Source organism: Camelina sativa, chromosome 8 (assembly GCF_030686135.1).
Source record: "Camelina sativa cultivar CO46 ecotype springtype chromosome 8, ASM3068613v1".
NCBI lineage: Eukaryota > Viridiplantae > Streptophyta > Magnoliopsida > Brassicales > Brassicaceae > Camelina > Camelina sativa.
Window position 1 is genome coordinate 8,070,231 of NC_141887.1, and position 19,744 is coordinate 8,089,974.

At 34.4% G+C, this 19,744-nt stretch overlaps 4 protein-coding genes and 2 long non-coding RNA genes across 7 annotated transcripts; 2 read left to right on the forward strand and 4 right to left on the reverse strand.

Moving 5' to 3' along the window:
- Positions 1–564: 564 nt before the first annotated feature.
- Positions 565–1,546, reverse strand: LOC104709338 (uncharacterized). Its single transcript, XR_015563192.1, has 3 exons — positions 1,496–1,546; positions 1,352–1,380; positions 565–1,257 (listed from the first exon to the last, which is right to left on the reverse strand). It is a non-coding gene; the product is annotated as an uncharacterized LOC104709338 (long non-coding RNA).
- Positions 1,547–2,874: 1,328 nt separating this feature from the next.
- Positions 2,875–3,414, reverse strand: LOC104709339 (E3 ubiquitin-protein ligase RING1-like). Its single transcript, XM_019228700.1, has one exon. It carries the CDS (start codon positions 3,412–3,414, stop codon positions 2,875–2,877), a length of 540 nt encoding a protein of 179 aa, XP_019084245.1.
- Positions 3,415–4,179: 765 nt separating this feature from the next.
- On the forward strand, positions 4,180–5,723 carry LOC104706752 (uncharacterized). Of its 2 annotated transcripts, XR_015563076.1 has the most exons (5): positions 4,602–4,715; positions 4,854–4,941; positions 5,119–5,243; positions 5,353–5,467; positions 5,551–5,723. It is a non-coding gene; the product is annotated as an uncharacterized LOC104706752 (long non-coding RNA). The 2 variants fall into 2 exon arrangements; XR_015563077.1 differs by lacking the exons at positions 4,602–4,715; positions 5,353–5,467; positions 5,551–5,723 and adding an exon at positions 4,180–4,342 and having other exon boundaries at positions 5,119–5,244.
- An 855-nt stretch (positions 5,724–6,578) lies between these two features.
- LOC147939796 (uncharacterized) lies at positions 6,579–9,888 on the reverse strand. The gene is made up of 4 exons (XM_087461031.1): positions 8,923–9,888; positions 8,690–8,813; positions 7,681–7,839; positions 6,579–7,627 (listed from the first exon to the last, which is right to left on the reverse strand). The coding sequence occupies exons 1-4, from the start codon at positions 9,886–9,888 to the stop codon at positions 6,579–6,581; spliced, it is 2,298 nt and encodes a 765-aa protein (XP_087317157.1).
- A 3,039-nt stretch (positions 9,889–12,927) lies between these two features.
- LOC104706755 (metal-nicotianamine transporter YSL2-like) lies at positions 12,928–16,155 on the forward strand. Its single transcript, XM_087461603.1, has 7 exons — positions 12,928–13,798; positions 13,884–14,056; positions 14,146–14,243; positions 14,322–14,456; positions 14,538–14,727; positions 14,824–14,941; positions 15,029–16,155. The coding sequence occupies exons 2-7, from the start codon at positions 13,994–13,996 to the stop codon at positions 15,976–15,978; spliced, it is 1,554 nt and encodes a 517-aa protein (XP_087317729.1). The 5' UTR covers positions 12,928–13,798; positions 13,884–13,993; the 3' UTR covers positions 15,979–16,155.
- LOC104706753 (rab GTPase-activating protein 22-like) lies at positions 16,131–19,289 on the reverse strand. Its single transcript, XM_010422967.2, has 5 exons — positions 18,776–19,289; positions 18,201–18,336; positions 18,064–18,113; positions 17,736–17,789; positions 16,131–17,646 (listed from the first exon to the last, which is right to left on the reverse strand). Exons 1-5 carry the CDS (start codon positions 18,919–18,921, stop codon positions 16,440–16,442), a joined length of 1,593 nt encoding a protein of 530 aa, XP_010421269.1. The 5' UTR covers positions 18,922–19,289; the 3' UTR covers positions 16,131–16,439.
- Between the last annotated feature and the right edge of the window lie 455 nt (positions 19,290–19,744).

Below are 19,744 nucleotides of genomic sequence, written 5' to 3' on the forward strand. Positions count from 1 at the left end.
ACATTTTTGAGCTGGTGTTAAAACGTTCTTAAGTGCTGCTCTTATTCAGATTCTCAAAAACGGAATCAAGTTTGGTTTGTACGTTTAAATCAAGGTGGAGTATTGTGTCCTCTTTGTGGTGAAACAAGAACCGTATGGGTGAAAGGTTTTTACCGTGAAGTTACTCTTAAACATCATGAAGTTTGGTTTGATTATCTTTGCCTCAGGTGGAGATTTGTGAAGATGAGTCTTGATGAACAAGAATATGATGACATGAAAAAATTAAAGGTTTTACCGTGAAGTTACAGTTCGTAAAATAAGTTTTAACCAACCAAATTTCAAAAGTTAATATAAACCTATTCACAACCCCACTTAAGCTTAATTAAGTGCCGACAAAAAAAGAACAAATGCTTAATTATGTAAAATATAAATAACTTTAGCAGTTTTTCCAGTTTATTAATTAAATAATTAGTTACTCTAATACTATGTTTTATCTTCTACAAAACAGAGTAAAAAGTACGCTTGGTTTTTTTTTTTTTTTTTTGAGCGAGAGAAGCTTTTATTTTTACAATAAATTAAGATCAATGAAAAAAAAAACTTTTACAATATATAAATATTTAACATTTACGGTCCAATATAACGACATAATGGACATACAACGTTCACTTGTAGCCAACTAATTATACAACAATCACAGAAAATATGACCACACGGCATGATTATAATACTCTGCTGCTCTTCATATTCTTGTAGACAAATTGGACAGCTACTGTCTTTCTGATTTGCAGAACTTTCACTAGAGTCAAAGGTCTTCCTTTGTAACAAGTCGATGAAATCTTGTGAAGCTGGTCTACGGACGACAACGGCTGAATTAAACGATTCCTCAATAATCTGTTCTTCAGTAACATCCATATTATCGATGACTTCATATAAGTGAAGTGATAAATTGAAAATGATATTACTCAGCATTGAGTAAGTAGGAGAAGACGTAATCTCATTAACACGTAGAATTAGATCCATCAACAATGAATTTATATCCTCGACTTCAACGCCATCACCTAACAAACATCCATATAACTCTTCTTTGTCTTCTGATTCTTCTTCATGTATAAATTCAGGATATTTGAAAGAGAATGATCGTAGTCTCGGTACAGTTGTGAAGTTTCGGTAAATCTTTACCTCAACTGTGATTTTACCACCACGACCTTCTTCCATTGATTCTTCAATCCTGTTGAATTCATACGTTGTTACGTTCATCCTGTTAACGTAGTTACAAACCTAACACATTCAAAAATATACATATATATTAGTAGAGTTGTAAACGTAAATATGAAGAAACAGAAATAATGATAGATGGAAAAGGGGAAAAAACCTGAAGCAGTTTGATCTGCTTTCTGTAATCTGCAACCAGAATATATATATATATATATATATATATATATATATGTATTAGAATCGTTGTTAAACGTAAATATGAAGAAACAGAGAAATTGATAGATGGAAAAGGGGAAAAAACCTGAAGCAGTTTGATCTGCTTCTTGTAATCTGCAACGACTGTAACTTGGAGCTTGTTAAACGATATCTAAAGTGCTATTTATAGAATCGTAAACACATGATTTATGAAAAGGTGCTTTACGAAAATAATGAATCATCACGACGCTTCATAAATAAAAAACGAAACCAGTTTCGGTTTTAAAATATTTGGGCTCAACTGTAAGCCCATTATATTTTTTCTTTTTTATAATAATAATTCACTACGGTCTTTTTAGGATAATAATGTTGACAAGTTTTTAAGTAAATATATATGTTCATTACAAACAAATACAAATGTTTAAGATTTTACATTACACTTTTTTGCAATTATATTTCAATCATAAACAGCACTAGAATGGTGTTCTTTTTGATATGTTATTTTGTAACAGTTATCCTTAAAGATCCTTAAATGCTTTCAAACGCTATATATATTTATACGGTTATTATATATATTATCTTTAGAGATCCTCACATCCTTTCTCTTTAGTGGCTCCATGGTATCCAGATCAATATATAAATTGCATAACAGCTATCCAAGAGATCATTCTAACATTGCTGCCACTATAGCGTTTTTGTTAATTGTCCTCTTTACATGGAGAGACATACCTGGTATTTAAACTGAGTTGAAATTTCTTGTGATTAGAATCAGTTTTATTATATGATTTTACAATAATTAAACATAGTTATTGTCTTTACAGATTCTGTATTTGTTATTTGTTGATACTATATATATAATTATAATCACATATTTATAAAAATTTTGTAGGTATCTTATTTATTATTCAATGTTTTTATTTTTGGAAAAGGTTCTTGTTTACATTTGTAAATTATACACAACCATTAAGTTATATGTATATTATATTACTTATTCTTAGAGAACTAATACCGTTGGATACTTGATCTTTGTATTGCAACACAGTATGGTATAGTGTTGGCTAGCAAGTTTCTCCATTTCACTACGGTCTATTTGAAGAACATTTTCATTATAATTCTTATTAGAAATTAATGTAAATAAATTATAATAGATAGCAAATTTTTTACTTTAATATTGAATTGTTGTCGTTGGAATGAAATATTAAGTATTCGGTAATATGTGAATGTAATAAAAAGATTTTTAGGAGAATAATGTTGATGACTTTTTAAGTAAATATCTATTATTACTATATTACTACTTCGTATTTGTGTGAAAGATTGCTAATTTTTTCCTTTCTGAAGTGTTTTTTTTAAATATATTATTAATACATAAAATACAGAAGTAATTAGGCAAAAACATTAAAATAATAAATATATATATTAATATTATAATTTAAAATTACATCATTTATATTACAACAAACATCATTATTACAACAAACGATAAATTTAAAAGGGCAACTCATAACGACAACAGGGACACCAGTTACGTAATTGTAGCCACTGAACGATACATTCATAATCAAATGCGTGGCCACATGGCATCTGTAGAAGATTTCCTTCATGAGCAAACTCTTGTAAACAAATAACACACATCGTATCATCTTCTTCCACATTGGGTTCATCGGCTATGTAGATTACCCTCTGAAGCGCATCAACCGAATCTTGAGTAGCAGGTTTAGGTGTCATACTCCATGAGTCAAAAGAGTTTTGTATCACTTGCTGCTCCAAGATTTCATCAACGGATAATCCTCGACAAAAGGTCACAATGACTGTTAACGTGACAATGCTTGATGATGAGTTCTCGTTAGAAGAAGTTACATCATTTGCAATAGCAATAAGATCTGAAAAAATCGTGTTTGCAACTCCTATCCCTATTCCTTCCTCTACCAACGTGCATAAAAAATCTTGCTTATCTTGAGTTAAATATTCTGAGACAAACTCAGTAGCTATGAAATAAAATGACCTCAGTATTTCCATTGAACCCATTATGTCGTTGAATTTGGCAATTATTATAATTGTAACCCTCTCCAACACCACCTAATGGGTTGTCAACACTGACGCCATATGAAACAGTAGGCCTATCGGCCATTCCAACCGAGAGATTTTGACAACTTTTCTCTTTGTAGCCAGATCAGACTTGTTTTTTTAGAAGAATATATGGCGAGTGATTTGAAAAGCACGAAAAGTTAAAACATCTATTTATAAAGTATCAAACATTGTGTTTGTTCAAAAAAAGAAAACTAAACGTTGTGATTGTTCGAGACGAGAAGATTTTTCGTTTCATACATCGTTCTATTAATTTAAATCAAATTAATTCAAAACCAAGAGTTCCGTTCACTAATATTAATAAATCAGACATTTGACCAATATGACCAGTATATAAGCTTACTTTTATATCTCATGTAATTTAGTATAAGTTTGTATAGTTGTAGCAATTCTTAACATAGGTTATATCGAATTAATAATTTTAAGTTTTCGTGCGTGGTCAAAATCTTTAAATATCTCTACTAATATAATGGCCACTCTCTAACTTATTTATTAATAAACATCATGGATACGTGTATATCTTAGTTAAGATATTTCACAGCTGAAATTTAGTACACGTGTGAAATGGGGAATAGATAGAGTTTAAGGAAAAAATAAAAAAGGAAAAAAACTTGCGCGTTATATTTTTTTTGTTACTCCTTCTCTCACTCTCAATGTCATTCTCGTAATCTCCAAAGGCGAAAGGAGCAGGTCCCGATCTCACTCGTTTGATTTTAGCTGCACCAGATGGGTCGTTCCAAGTCTTTACGACGCCTGCGAAACGAGCAAGCTCAGAATCGCCGGAAATCTAAACTACCCATCGTTCTCCATGGGAAGAAGAAACGGAGATGAAAATGACAGAGCTAGACTTATTTCTTTTTTCTGATTGGTATGTATCTGGTTTTTTTTTTTTAAAAGAAAAACCAGATGTTTCTTTGAATCTGGTTCAACATCCATGAATTTTGTTTGCATCTGGGTAACCTTTTCCCTATATTTTATTTTTGACAATGTTGCTTTGAAGGCTTTGTATTATCTTTCTTAGTTTCAGTGTGTTCTTTGTTGTCTTCTGTGTTGCGCTGGCTTGTTTTATTGGAGTTGCTATTTGCTGTTGTCTTCCATGTATAATTACAATTATTTATGCTGTTGCAGAGATAGAGCTTCCTACTCCTAAAGTGGTTGTGATTATTTTTGAATGGATGGGTTACTTTTTGTTGTTTGAAAACATGTTGCACAGTGTCTTATACGCTCGTAATAAATTGTTTGTAAGTTTTACAGCTCCACTTTGTTACACGAGATTCTTTCTTACCAAAACCAATTGTCAACAATTAATTGTTGCAAGTTCATGTCATTGTTGTAATAACCATGATAACTTCTTGGTCCTTTGCTTTTATGGTGGATAGGTTGATGGTGGAGTTGTGCCACCAGACAAAGCCTCCCTGCATCTTACAGCCATAGAGGATTCAGCGTACAAAGAAGACAAAATAAAATGTGAGTGCATCAGTTTGACATCTTTTCATTTTCTCTTTTTTTTTTTTTTTTCTAACATTTGCCTTCTGTTTGTGATTTGCAATTATGACTTTTTTTTTTGTTGTTGCTACTACTACAGTTTGGACAATGTGTATGGTTTTGACATGATAATGATTGGTAGTATCTCTGTAACTGCAGCTTATGCTGGAAACAAACAGTTCTATACTTAAAAGATGTGTTAATCATATGTGAGGATGAGACAATCACTGGAACCATGTCGTTTCTCCTAACAAGAAGAATTCTCAAGACATTGACATAAAATAGTATGTTATTCTTTACAAAACTGAAACAGGGCATTGCTTATATTCTTTAGTACTATTTTATTGTTATTGATTATATTTAGGAAAAGGGTGTTTCTTGTTATAAAATCAGGGTATTGGTGTGTTTGTTTGTGGTTTCTTTTGATCTAGCAAATTCGGAGCTTTGTTTGCATCCATACCAGTCCCGATATACGCAGCATTGGACTCTGTTTTATTCGACCTTGTTGGTACGACCATGACAACAAACTTTTCTTTCAACTTCAAGTTTGTACTCATGATTCTTTTCTCATGTTTTTTTCATTCTTTGAAGCATCGCAATAGAGATTAGAGCTACAGAAAGACAGGCAACGATATATGATGCATCACCTTAACAGAAATATGAAAAATGGGGAACCCGATTTGTTGAAACCATCAAAAAGAGCACCAAGATCACCCCCAGATGTTTGCCCATCCAACCTAAGGTATTTGTACCTTTCAAGTTGCGTTTTGCTTGTATTTAAAGCAAGTTTTTGAAAAAAAATTAAGAACTTTCAATTAAGAACTTTACCATTGGAGGTGTTATTAACATATTTGTTTACAACTTTACACATAGAGATGCTCTAAACTTTAAAACACTGTATTTGTTGTGAATACTTTAAAAAAATTTAACATTTGATAAATAATTGTGTTTAAATTAATAAAATTATATTAAAAAAGAAGTATTATAATGTCTTGTTAAATTAAATTTTAACAATTTAATACAGTACTAACTGTATTCCTAATATTAATAAATACTTCTTTATAAACAATATTACAAACTGTATTTTTTGCCTCTTTTTTTTTCTTTTTGATATATCTTCAATCCTTCAACGGATGTAACTCTAGATAGTGCAACATACAACTGCCCATGACTGAAAACGGGTTTAGGAAGATATAAGCCAACTCTACTTAAACTTTGTCCTTGACTCTTATTAATTGTCATTGCAAAACAAGATCTTATTGGAATTGTTTCCTCCGTAAAGCAACTGGCATTTTACCATCAGTTTGAATAAGAGCAATCCTTGGAAGAACTATTACATGTCCTGCGTTATGACCAGTAATAATTTTTGCCTCAATAATACGAATACCCAGACGTGTAATAACCAAACGTGTACCATTGCAAAGTCCATTAGCTTGACAAATATTACGTATAAGCATCACGGGTGAATTTACTTTCAAAGATAACTTATGCTGAGGAAAGTTTGGAAAATTCATCGAATTTAAATACTCAACAGGATATTGAAAACTAAAGTCATCTCCCTCAAATTCATCACTATTGATCGAATCTACGCTTAAATACACTTGTGATTTACCAGGGACTCATTTTAACATTTCCATGTTAATTTCGTCAACTGTATCATTTCGTGGGCTTAGTATTGCTCTATCTCTCAAATAATCTGCGTTAGTATAATTCTCTTGAAAAGATGTATAAACATGGCTTGCTAACGCTGTTATTGGGTTGCTCTCTGATTTCAACAATAAGCTATCATCAACATAAATATGATCTTCACCTGAATACTTGTACGTCTCGATGACCTTACTTGCAGTACCATCACCAACCTTTAAAATCCAATTAGCAAACTCAACTTCAGAAGCTCTTACTCTCATATTTTGTGAAAGTACAAAAATATGGAAAGAAGGCCATAAATAAGACCGATTTATTGAAGCAAGTATGCTATCTTGTCGACTACCCTGAGCAATAACTGGTAACGTTTGCCTAAAGTCGCCCCCTAATAAAATGGTTTTGCCTCCAAATGGTTTTAAATGTGATTGATCATCAATAGTAGACATAATATCTCTTAAGGATCTATCAAGAGCTTCAAACGCATATCTATGTGTCATTGAAGCTTCATCCCAAATTATCAGACTTGTTTTAATCAAAAGATCAGCTAACATAGTTCCCGCTTTAATATCACAAACAGAATCATCCATCAAGTTTAAAGGAATTTTAAATCGTGAATGTGCAGTTCTTCCACCTGGAAGAAGTAATGCTGCAATTCCAGAAGATGCTACCGGAATTATAATTTCATTTTCAGAGTGTAACTTGTTAATTAACGTCTTGTAAACAAAAGTTTTTCCTGTACCTCCACAACCGTACAAGAAAAACAATTTCCCTTCCTTTTGTTCTGAAGAAAGAACAGCATCATAAAGTTCCTTTTGCTCTTTATTTAACAAACGAAATTGTGTCTCAAACTCTTCTTTTAAACTTTCAATATTGAAATTTTGTTCTCCACTTAGTAATGAGTTTGAAAGGCGTGCCACCGTACTCTTATCAGGATTTGGCAAATCAGGATAGTTTATGAGAGATTTATCATAACGGTGTAGTAACAATTCAATTTCAATAAGAGCATATTTTTGCAAATCCTCATCTGTCAAGTCATACTCCTTATAATTAAGAATTTATTCCACATTTTCAACGGACTTGTCACTTCACAATGAACTATCAACATTGTGAATAATTCACGTAACTGATGATGAGTCAATGATAACACAGCTTCTTTCATTGTTTCATGCCATTCCACATCATCTTCAAGGAAGTTACGAGCAACACATGATTCCTTAAATGTTTTAAATTTTTTCCCTTTATATGTATACAAATAATCAAAACTGGTTGGCCATGTTAAGTGATTTATTAACAGTCGTAGATAATATAAGTCACCAGCAGAAGGGTGTATATTATATAAACGTCCAATAGATCGACCTATTTTCCGTCTTGTCCACATATGTTTTGATTTATTCCAAACATAATAAGTTGGAAACTGAATATATGTTAAGGTTCTTGCAAATTCATCATGCTGGTTTGTCTCTAACCACGCCTCAAACATACTTAGTTGGTTCTCATGATAATATGCCACATTATTCAAATCAGATGAATCTCTAAATAGGACAGGTTTTTGACCAGGAAGATAGATGCTTAACCTTTGCACTGAAGGATTCTGATGATGAATCTCAAACTTAAAAATTCTCCACATTGATTCACCAGCAGATACATATCTACAATCAAGATATTTATCAACCTTATTCATTGTATCTATCTTATCCAGATCAAGATTACTTGTATGAGACGATTTATTTTGTTCTAAAACTATTGTAGCTTTATCAACTCATTTCGTAATGTATTTGAATAAATACTTTACTGCAGTTGTTTTATTGCAAAACTCCACATTAATGTGAGCCTGGAATCGCTTCAATAATTCTAAATTATGAGGAACAACAAACTGATTATCTAATTTTATATTCCCCTTCATAACAAAGCTTGACTCTATATTTCTTCGCCTATATATTATGTAACCATTCTCATCAATACATGATGAGTGACAAAAAGCTCGAGGATATTTTTTTAGTGCAAACACCATTTTCCATACATGAGTTGTTTGGTTTTTTAATTCCACACGGGCCATGCATCATATGTTGTGTCACTAATTCATAACCTTCTGGATCTATTAATTTATTAGGCAATTCAGCAGACACAAATTGATCAATATCTTGTGAGGATCCAATATCACGTCCATGTTTAAGCCATACAAGAATATGTGCATGAGGAAGTCCACGTTTCTGAAATTCAATTGTGTAGACAACTGCAATTTTTTTATATTAAAAAAATGTTAAACAGAAAAGTAAAAAGTATTATGCTAATAAATTTATTAATTATATATCTACATACCTCCATTGACAGGTCCAAAAAGTTTTTATTTTTGATTAAATTAATTAGTTCATCAAGCTTTAAATGAAAAACTCGTGTTTCAACATCTGGTCGATCATTAGCTGTATCATCACCAGAAATTTCTAAATATTCATTTATATCTGTCCATTTGGGATTAGCAGTCATAGTGATAAACAAATCTGGGTTTCCATAACAACGACAAAGAGCCATTGCATCTTGATATTTTTCAGCCATATACCTTGGACTTCCCGTAACTGAAGAAGGCAATACTATTCTTTTCCCAAGTGTATGTGGGTCATGATCACCTCTTGTAACAGCATCTTTTATATTATTATAAATATCAGCTCTAATTGCTTTCTGGTTAAGTTTTATAAATGTTAGATGACTGACTTCAATAGATGTAAAGGCATCAACAACAAACTGATGAAATAATCTTCCTTTCTTTAGAATGGTATTTCCCTCCAAAGTCCTCTGTTGTATACGATACATATAATATTCTGTCATTGAAACATACCCGCTCTCATCATCGCAAGCGAAATTAGAGTGATATGGTATCCCTTCGTAAAATCCAATTTCTCCATAAGGAAATAACAAAGGATATTGCAAAGCCATGTATAGAGGATGAGAAGCCAAAATTCTCTGCAAATTTTCTGTTTTATGTTGTAATAAAACATCACGTTCACCAACGTCTGAGAAACCACCCACAACTAAACCCGCTATTTCATTAGCTGATGGTAATTCATATTGACGTTTCCTCTTATCATATCCTACCATATGGATTTTCAGTTCCTCATCATTCCCGCTTTCATAACGATCTCTAGCTTTTCTAAATGTTTTGGCTAGAATATTATTTTCATCAAGCATGTTTATTAGAGCTAATAAAATTTCCTCATCTACTATTTCTTTGCCATCTGAAAATATAGATAACCTATTTTTCAACTCATTAGCGGTGTCAAATATATACATTTGTAAGAATTTAGGTTGTTGCCCATCCAATGGTAGAAGTGATCCAATACTATGATAATTTTCACCATGCACTTTAAAACAAAAAGGACCTGCTGAATTTAAAATTGAATAATCAATTTCAGCACCCATAGAGCACATAGAGAGCATAGAATTATATACTCTAATGTGTCTTCGGAAAGATGGATCGGACAAAAGCTTTTTTAACAGAAACGGAGGTTCTTGAATGGTAGGCAATTTGACACGCCCTTGTTTACAACATATTGTAAATAGAGGTTTTTTTGTTTGCCGATCCTTTGCAGTACTTTCCTTAGGCCATACTAATGCATCACAATCCCCACACCTTATTAATTGATTCCGTTTCGATTTTTTTGATGATACAGGTTTTTTTACCTACATTCAAATAACCAATTTGTTTATTAATTACCGCACAAAACCGTAAAACTAAAAACGCAATAAACAAACTACTCAGATTTGCTGAATCAAGAGAAAAAAAATTAAGAGAGAGAGAGACGAAGCGGAGAGCTCTTATGGAGAACTTTAGCTCAGTAGTGGTGAGAAGTTTATTTCCGTATATCAACCATATATTAGGAATTGATTTCCCACTTATGTCTATGAATCAGTACCAAACGACAGCAAAAATTAAGTCGATGTGGTGAAACAGGTGATAATAATATCTCACCTTTTGATGTTCTCTTCTTTGAGTTAAACACTAATTTTATAAAATTTCTTGCATTTCTTTTTTTTGGAGGATTCCAGATTACTCTAAAAGTGACTGTTATACATTATGTTTTTTAAAAGTTGTATATACAGATTAGAAAGTCATCAAAGACTAAACAAATTACCTTTAGTAGATCTTTTCTTTCTAACTTGACTTGTCATTTGGTCGTGCTTACGCTTTCTAGAATTTGATTTTATGTTGTCACAAGTATTTCTGGCTTTTTCTTCGGCACTCTCTATTTCCATGCTCATTTGTAATATTTCTATATATTATCAAAATGTTTGATACCCAGAAAGTATAAGAAATTATAATTCAACTAAAATTTTTAAAAACTTTATTTAAAAAAAAAATGGAATCTAACCTGGATTATTTATATCTAATGGACATCCTACAAAAAAAAACAAAAACAAAAAAATTAAACATTTATACCATGAAAAAATAAATAGGTTAAATAAGAACATATATAAAATTTTGTTTGTTATACCATTTTTGTTAAAAAAAATTGGCTTATTTGTAGCTCTAACATCACTGCATATCATCATGGGCCTCTCGTATCTTGGTTTTGGTTTTTCCAGAAAGTCAAAAAATAAAATCTGCACATTAAGAATCAAAAACATTAGCTATGCAAAAAATATGGCACACGTACTTAATAACATTAGCCATGCAAAAACATGAAAATCGGAGAGGCTAAAAATTTTGAAGAGACTAAAAGTTAACAAAACTAAGATTAATGTATGAACTTAATAGCCATAATCCTACAAGTCACCACTGTTGATCACGACTTTACGGTGGCGCTAATGGTATTTTCAACATACCATAATCACCGGTTACCGTTTAGCACCACCACAGATCAAAGAACATAAATGATACAATAACCGTAAGCATCTATATCAATAGTGACCCAGATTCTAATCGTGCACAACCTAATTCATGCCCACATCAACAACGATATCATAATAATATATTCTAATCAGAATAATATCAGAATAATAAAATAACCCAGAAACCTCTAATCATGTTTCTAAGAGAATCCTCATGCACACACAATATTATTCAAAGTGAATTAAACAGTTATGTTCATTCATGCATGCATGAAACGATTTAGAAGAATATTGCAGTTACTTATACGTACGGTTACGATGGTTTATACACACCAAAAAAATTCAGAATTGATTTACGAACCGTTAAGCATTAGATTTTCATGTCGTGCGTTAGATGGTGAACTAAACAAATCTAGATTGCTCTGAACAAAAAAGAAGAAAGCCAAGTAAACATATATTTTGTTACTTAATAACATAAGCCATGCAAAAACATGAAAACCGGAGAGGCTAAAAATTTTGAAGAGACTAAAAGTTAACAAAACTAAGATTAATGTATGAACTTAATAATGTCGACTAACAGTAATAATAATCTAACCGAGAAACACTATAGGTCATTCGCAGCAGAAATATTAATTAAATTACTTTGAATTAGAGTTTGATGTTTGAAAGTTAAAAAACACTTCAATAAAAAAATTCTTCAGTACTCAGAAAACAATTTTTCGAAACTTGTTTATGTAGTCAAGAAAAATTTATATATAATAAATAAAGAGGTGTAAAACATAGAGGTGTGAAATGTAAAGGTGTAAAAACTAATAGATGTGAAACATGGAGGTACAACAAAGAGGTGTAACACATAGAGGTGTAACACATAGAGGTGTGAAATTAAAAGGTGTAAAAATTAATAGATGTGATTTTTGAAACCAGGAAGTACAACAAAGAGATGCAAAGACTAAGAGGTGTGATTTTTGAAAGATGGGGATGCGACAAAAAGACACAATTAATAATTTAAAACCGTTGGATTAAAACTGGAACTAATCTCATCCGTTGGATTAAAAGTTGACACAAAAAAATAGGTTTGCTATTATATATAGATAATAATCTTAAAAGTGGTAAGAGTGCTGTTCTACAACTTTAAATTGTAATTGAATTCATCATTTCTTGTCCGAATCAAAAGAAAATATGATAGTGTCTCTTTTTATTTATTTAACAAATTGATGGGAACTGGAATAACTTAACGGCATATGGTTGAAAATATTAATATAGATGGGAATAGAAGCTGACAACACATCAACATTAGGAGGGACATATCAGGACATCAGGTAGTAGTAACCTGAAGTAAGAAGTCAAACATATGCAACACCACCTAACGCAACCCAACCCAACCCAATCTTTTCAAAAAAGTCAGTGCTCTTTGTGACAACACTTGGCGACACTTTCAAGGGACTCCAATTTTTTTCCTATTTTTATATAACAAAACTAAAACCAACTTTTACAAGATTTGTTGTACTACCACCATCTCTTCTTATTCTTTTATTCTTTTCTTTTTTTACATAAAATTAAAAAAACAAAAACAAAAAAAATGCAGGGTTAGTGAGTTTTCAGACCAACAACCTTGTATGTATCTCCCGCTCTGTCTTTTAACTGCAAAACGCGTGTTCCTTTCATAGTACAATATTTGGTTTTGTTTTTTAAGAAACTTTGAATCTGAATTACAAAATCTGTACTTCCATAATAAATATAGAAACCCTAATTTGTACTTCTTTGCAGTACACTTTCTCTCTCTCTCTCTCTCTCTCTCTCTTCATTCATTTCTCTTCTATAAAAAATTTCTCAATTCAACATCTCTAATATGCGATCTTCTCTTCTTCTTCTTCCTTCTTCTTCTTCTTCGATCTTGACTCTACGAATCATTCGATTCTCGACGAGATTCGCATATTTTCCACCAATCGCCGGACGGATCAAAACCTTATTTCCTTGTAAAAGAAGCAACCAATAATCAGATTTAGGTTATTTTCAGATTCGTGTTATTCAATGGAAAACGAGAGGGTTGAGAGAGAACAGAGTCAATTTCAAGAAGACGTATCAATAGATTCAAGAAAGCCACCGCCATGGAGGAAACAGATCACGGTTCGATCCATCGTCGCGAGTTTATTGATAGGGATTGTCTACAGCGTGATCTGTCTGAAGCTGAACCTAACGACAGGACTCGTCCCGAATCTCAACATCTCATCAGCTTTATTAGCTTTTGTCTTTCTCAAATCTTGAACCAAAGTTCTCCAAAAAGCAGGAATCGTTACTACTCCTTTCACACGTCAAGAGAACACTATTGCTCAGACTTGTGCCGTTGCATGTTACAGCATCTCCCTTGCAGGTATAATTCACACACACACACACAATAAGAGTTTTTGCACATATTGGAATCGAATGTGACGTAAATAAGTTTCCATATATCCCAGGTGGGTTCGCATCGTACCTGCTTGGTTTAAATAGACGAACGTATGAGCTTACGGGAGTAAACACCGAAGGAAACAATCCTCGTGGTATAAAAGAGCCTGGTGTTGGATGGATGACTTCCTTCCTCTTTGTTACGAGCTTCATTGGACTAGTTGCATTAGTCCCTCTTCGTAAGGTAATGATTTTTAGAAAATTATGAAACAGAGTAAAATTTTGATTTCAATGGTGTGATTTACTGAGGATGAAATGATGTGAATAACACAGGTGATGATTATAGACTACAAGCTAACGTATCCGAGTGGAACAGCAACAGCTGTTCTTATAAATGGATTTCATACTAACAAAGGAGACAAGACAGCCAAGTATGTTTGGATTTTTCTTTACTTGTTCATGGATTGGATTGGATATGTATATTGATGTCTTAGTCGTTTTTGATACAGGAAACAGATTCGTGGGTTTGTTAATTCGTTTGGATTGAGTTTCTTTTGGGCATTCTTTGGATGGTTCTATTCAGGTGGTGACGGATGTGGCTTCTCTCAGTTCCCTACATTTGGTTTACAAGCTTGGAAAAAATCGTGAGTTTCCTCTGTTTTTGTTATAACCTTTTTGAGACGTTGGTTTAAACAAGTTTGATTGAATCTCTTTGGGGGATATAGATTCTTCTTTGACTTTAGTATGACATATGTTGGAGCTGGGATGATCTGTTCTCATTTGGTGAATCTATCGTTGCTCTTTGGAGCGATCCTTTCGTGGGGAATAATGTGGCCTCTCATAGCCCAGCTTAAAGGTGAATGGTTCCCTGCAACATTGCCAGAGAGTAGCATGAAGAGCTTAAATGGCTATAAGGTCTCATTTCATACTAGTTTTATATATATCTCACATTTTGCCAGCTATGGTAGCGAAAAGATTCGATAAGTTTTGGGTTTGTGTTGTTGTTATCAGGTGTTTATATGCATTGCATTGATATTAGGAGATGGGCTATATAACTTTCTCAAGATACTTTTCTTCACTGGGAGAAGCTTTCACTCTAGACTCTCAAAAACCAACAGCGTCAACACATGTAAGTTTAACTGTGGAAAGATCCTACCTAACTCTGTTTTGTATTTGAATCAATGTTAAAAGTATATATAACCTATATTGATTGCAGTTGCAACGGTAGAAGTTCCAGAAGATGATGGTACAAAAGAATCTGATAACCTGAAACGAGAGAATGAAGTATTCGTTCGAGAGAGTATTCCACTATGGATGGCTTGTGCTGGATACTTATTCTTCTCCACTGTCTCCATCATTGCGATCCTTCTGATGTTCCCTCAGTTGAAATGGTACTTCGTTCTCGTAGCTTACCTTCTAGCGCCGTCTCTCAGCTTCTGTAACGCCTATGGGGCTGGCTTAACTGATATGAACATGGCTTACAACTACGGTAAAGCGGCACTCTTTGTGATGGCAGCATTGGCTGGGAAACACGACGGCGTGGTGGCTGGAATGGTTGCTTGTGGTCTCATCAAATCAATCGTCTCTGTCTCGGCTGACCTGATGCACGATTTCAAGACAGGACATCTAACGCAAACCTCGCCACGCTCGATTCTTGTTGCGCAAGCCATCGGGACAGCCATAGGTTGTGTGGTTGCGCCGCTTACCTTCTTTCTCTTCTACAAGGCCTTTGACGTTGGAAACCCGGACGGTGAGTACAAGGCTCCTTATGCTATCATATACAGAAACATGGCAATCCTCGGTGTTCAAGGTCTCTCGGCTCTCCCCGACCATTGCTTGGAGCTTTGCTATGGGTTCTTTGCATTTGCGGTTGTTGCCAACCTGGCAAGAGACTTCTTGCCAGAGAGGCCAGGGAAATGGATCCCACTCCCTATGGTAATGGCTGTACCGTTCCTGGTGAGTGGGTCCTTCGCAATCGATATGTGTATTGGGAGCTTAGTGGTATATGTTTGGAATAAGGTGAACCGTAAGAAGGCAGATGTGATGGTTCCGGCTGTTGCATCAGGTTTGATATGTGGTGATGGTCTCTGGATTCTGCCTTCTTCTTTGCTTGCTCTGGCTAAGGTTAAACCACCTATGTGTATGAACTTCACTGCAGCTCATTAAGGCATCTGAGATTTTACAGACAAAAACCCGAACTCATTGCCGGAGGAATGTATACTAGATGTGGTTAGATTAGGAGTAGACAGTTAAAAGAGGAACTAAACCTCATATATAGATATGTCTTATACAATATATTAATAATTTTTGAATAAGAATGAACAGAATGAGAGAGTTGCTTTATTCTTTTACCGGCGGAAGATTCTCTTTCCCGGCACAAAAAAAATTGTTTCATATACAAAACTGAAAATGGAGGCAGAGAAACCCACCTCTGAAAGTTTCACAACACACCACACAAATCATGAGTACATTGATTCTGGCCTTGATATGTTAAACATGGATTTAGATAGCTCCATAGCGGTAAATCAAATCTCTGAGTCTATTCTGTTACGGCTTGCTATGAACAAGTATATCACAGTTGCGTCCCAAGCACCAAGGAGTGATAAGCCAGTACACAGGGTAAAGGATTATGGGATGGAGTGTTCAATCTTGGTATGGAGGGTAGCAATAAGGTCATGTGCATCGTCTAAGAGCTTCCACACGTCTAGTTTCCCTACCATATTGTGGCACTCCCGGAGAATCTCCTCCATGCTACTGTACTTTTCTATGATGAGTTTCCTCCTCTGCAGCACTGAAGCCGCTACTGCATATAGCAACAAATCGTCTGTGGGAGGGGCTCGATGCTTTATGCGACGACTCCAGGAAGATTTCCCCATCCCAGCTCTTATTGCAGCTTGGTCTGCCCAAATCACTTCCCAAAGATACAGCGCTTGGTCCAGAGTCAGCTCTCTTCTAAACATCACAAGAACCATTCTATAAACAAAGAAACAGTCTTCTGCCTTGACTTTCTCAAGATGCTTGTAAAGCTGTGAGTCTTTGGATTTGATAATCTTTGAGACTACGTTCAGTTGCCTTGTGATCCCAACCTCATCAAGTCTGAAATTCTGACGAGCCTTCTTCATGAACCCAACAAAACACCAAAATGCCTCGTAGTCATCAGGTATGACAGAGAGTATAGGGGAGAGGACATCACTCATTCCTTGGCAATATCCAATTTCAGGGTCATATAAAGCATAGGCTTCAAGAACAGCAACAAGCCGTGCAGCGTGAAATATTTTTGAAGGTTCCAAATGATTGTAATCCTTTAAGACAACTGCGTCAGCAGCTCGACGTGCCCTATTCTCTGATATCATAGCTTGGGATGAGGAATATGGAGTCCACTCTGTATCTGCACGAAGAGCGTCAAGCCGGATGATACGCTGCCAAGTCACAAAATCCTCTTTGGTACGAGAAATATATACGCTGGATGAAGAAGTATGATTTGCATCCTTCCCTTCAGAAGAAGGAACGAGCTGAACAGAATCACTCTCATCTGAAGAATCTGAGTCTGAGGACTCAGAATTCAGTTGTCTCGAACCAGTATAGTCTCTGTCAAGCTTACATGAGACATCACTCATGTAACCATTATTTTCCCTATTTTCTTGGTCGCTAGAGAGAGACTTGTGGTCGCTGCATGCATCATCATCAGAACATGAACTGTCAGAGTCTTGCGCCAGAGACCAACAACTATCACGCCCATCTTGAGTCGTTTTATTGATCTTGTTTAACTTAAAAGTCCCACTGTTTTGTCTTTGTAGCCTTTTGCACTGCCTGCGTAGTCTCTTATACACTTTTCTGCAATTGTAGTAAGGTTAAGCAATCAAGTCAAAAATTAACAAAAGATTATAAAAAGATCTTCCAACGATGAGTCATCTGTTTCTCACCTTCTCCAAGTTCTTGTAGCACCTCTCTCTTCTTCGGAACTATTCAAATCACACCTGTTTTGTAGAGAAGAAAATAAACCATGGTGAGGGATATGAAGCAAGAACAAAATGGTTCTGTGAGTATATATAAGTGTGTCGTCGTGACATAAGTGATGATGCTTTCTTAACAAATCAGTCAAAATGTACAATATTTGCCACCCAAATTTCACGTTATAACCAGACAATGTCCTTTGATTTCAACACATCACAAGCAACACAGTAGAGTATAAACAAATCAACTACCACAAGTGCTACAACTAATAGAGTTTGAATATATATATATACTTACACTCCAAGAAGGAACGGCCACACTTGAGACCGAATGCTAGGATCAATGCCCTACAAGAAGATATAAGAGAATGAATAACTCCAAAACATTTGTAAATCACTGACAAACTTCACAATGCTGTCAAAGCTTTGACTCACTCTACTCCGGACTTTCTTCAACAGATCTACTCCCCCATTCCGAAGTCTACCGTCAGGGGTGAAAAGTTTTTTCCACCGGCGAAGTGTGAGAGGTTTCTTTCGTTTTCTTCGAGACCAGGGCGATTTGAGTCGATGCCTGGAAACAGAAAGTGAAATAGTTTCAGAAAAATGCCTTCTTGTTCTTATACAAGATAAACCATGGAACCTCAATAGCACAACACTACACTTTCAAAACCTCACAAACCTAGATAAGGAGCAAGATAGTGTTGAGATCCTATATGTGGAAAATAACTGAATGGTTCATTAGGACAAAAGTAAAAAAAAAACAAAAAACAAATCCAACCATTGATCCTGTAATAAAGACAACAACACTTAGAAGCAATGTACTAAATTGTAGATAAGATTCTTTTATCTATCAAGAAGCAATCAAAAGTATCATCTAAACCACTGCGAAAGAACTAACAAAAATCTCAGGATTCAAAGAAACACATTCCCAATCAAATCAACCATCTATAAACTCAGAATGATAGATATATATATATAGAGAGAGAGAGAGAGATGAAAAGGAGACTCACGGATCAGAAGAAGAAGAACAAGAAGCAGGAGAAGAAGAAGAAGAAGTAACAAGGACGAAAGCAGAACGCAAATGGGTCCACGGAGATGATGGAGAAGAAGGAATAGGAAACGAAGACTTCGTTTGAATTCTTCTAAGAGCTTTCATCTATAAGCCAAAACTCGAATCCAAACTCGCCTCTTCCCCCAATTTAAAAGGTGAATGTCCCGTACGAATCGGCAACAGATTTGATCCCAAAAACTCCGGTGAAAACCATAAGACCTCCTCCTCCTCCTCCGTGTTAGCCGCGTCGTTGAAGAAGAAGAACTAGCTTCCGCCTCCTTCTCTGTTATAAAGTTTGGATTTTTATTTTCTTTATGTTCTCTCCTCTCTCTCTCTCTCTAGAATCTGAAAGAGAGGGGGAAGTCAAAATGAGGGGAGTAAAGAGAAGGTCAATACTCAATCAATGTTGGAAGGCCTTAAAGCCTATTCCTTTGGCTTTTTTATATATACAAAGTTCGTTACCACCACCACCACCACCACTCCGTAGAGGGAAAGAAATACTCAATTTTTATTACACATTTAGTCCTTTTACTTTTCTTTATTTATTCCTTTCCTCTTTAATCATATATATTCACAGTCACAGTCAAACTAAATTAAATTTCTTTCCTCTTTAATCATAGATTTACTAAGAAATTTAATTTGGTTTTATTGTTTACAAATTATAGTCAAACTAAATTAAATTTCTTAGTAAATATGTTGATCTACACCTATATATGTTTCCAACTATAAGTCTTTTTCATCAACATTCAAAATCTCATACCATTTATAATATTCCTACATTCAGATGAACCAGAATCTCATCTCTTTTAATGCCAACGTGCTTCAATTTTAGGAAATATATATCTTACTCACTCACCACAAGGTCCACAACTACCATCTTGTTTTAAAACACTCATATCTCGGCTACAACAACTCAACTTTAAAGTCA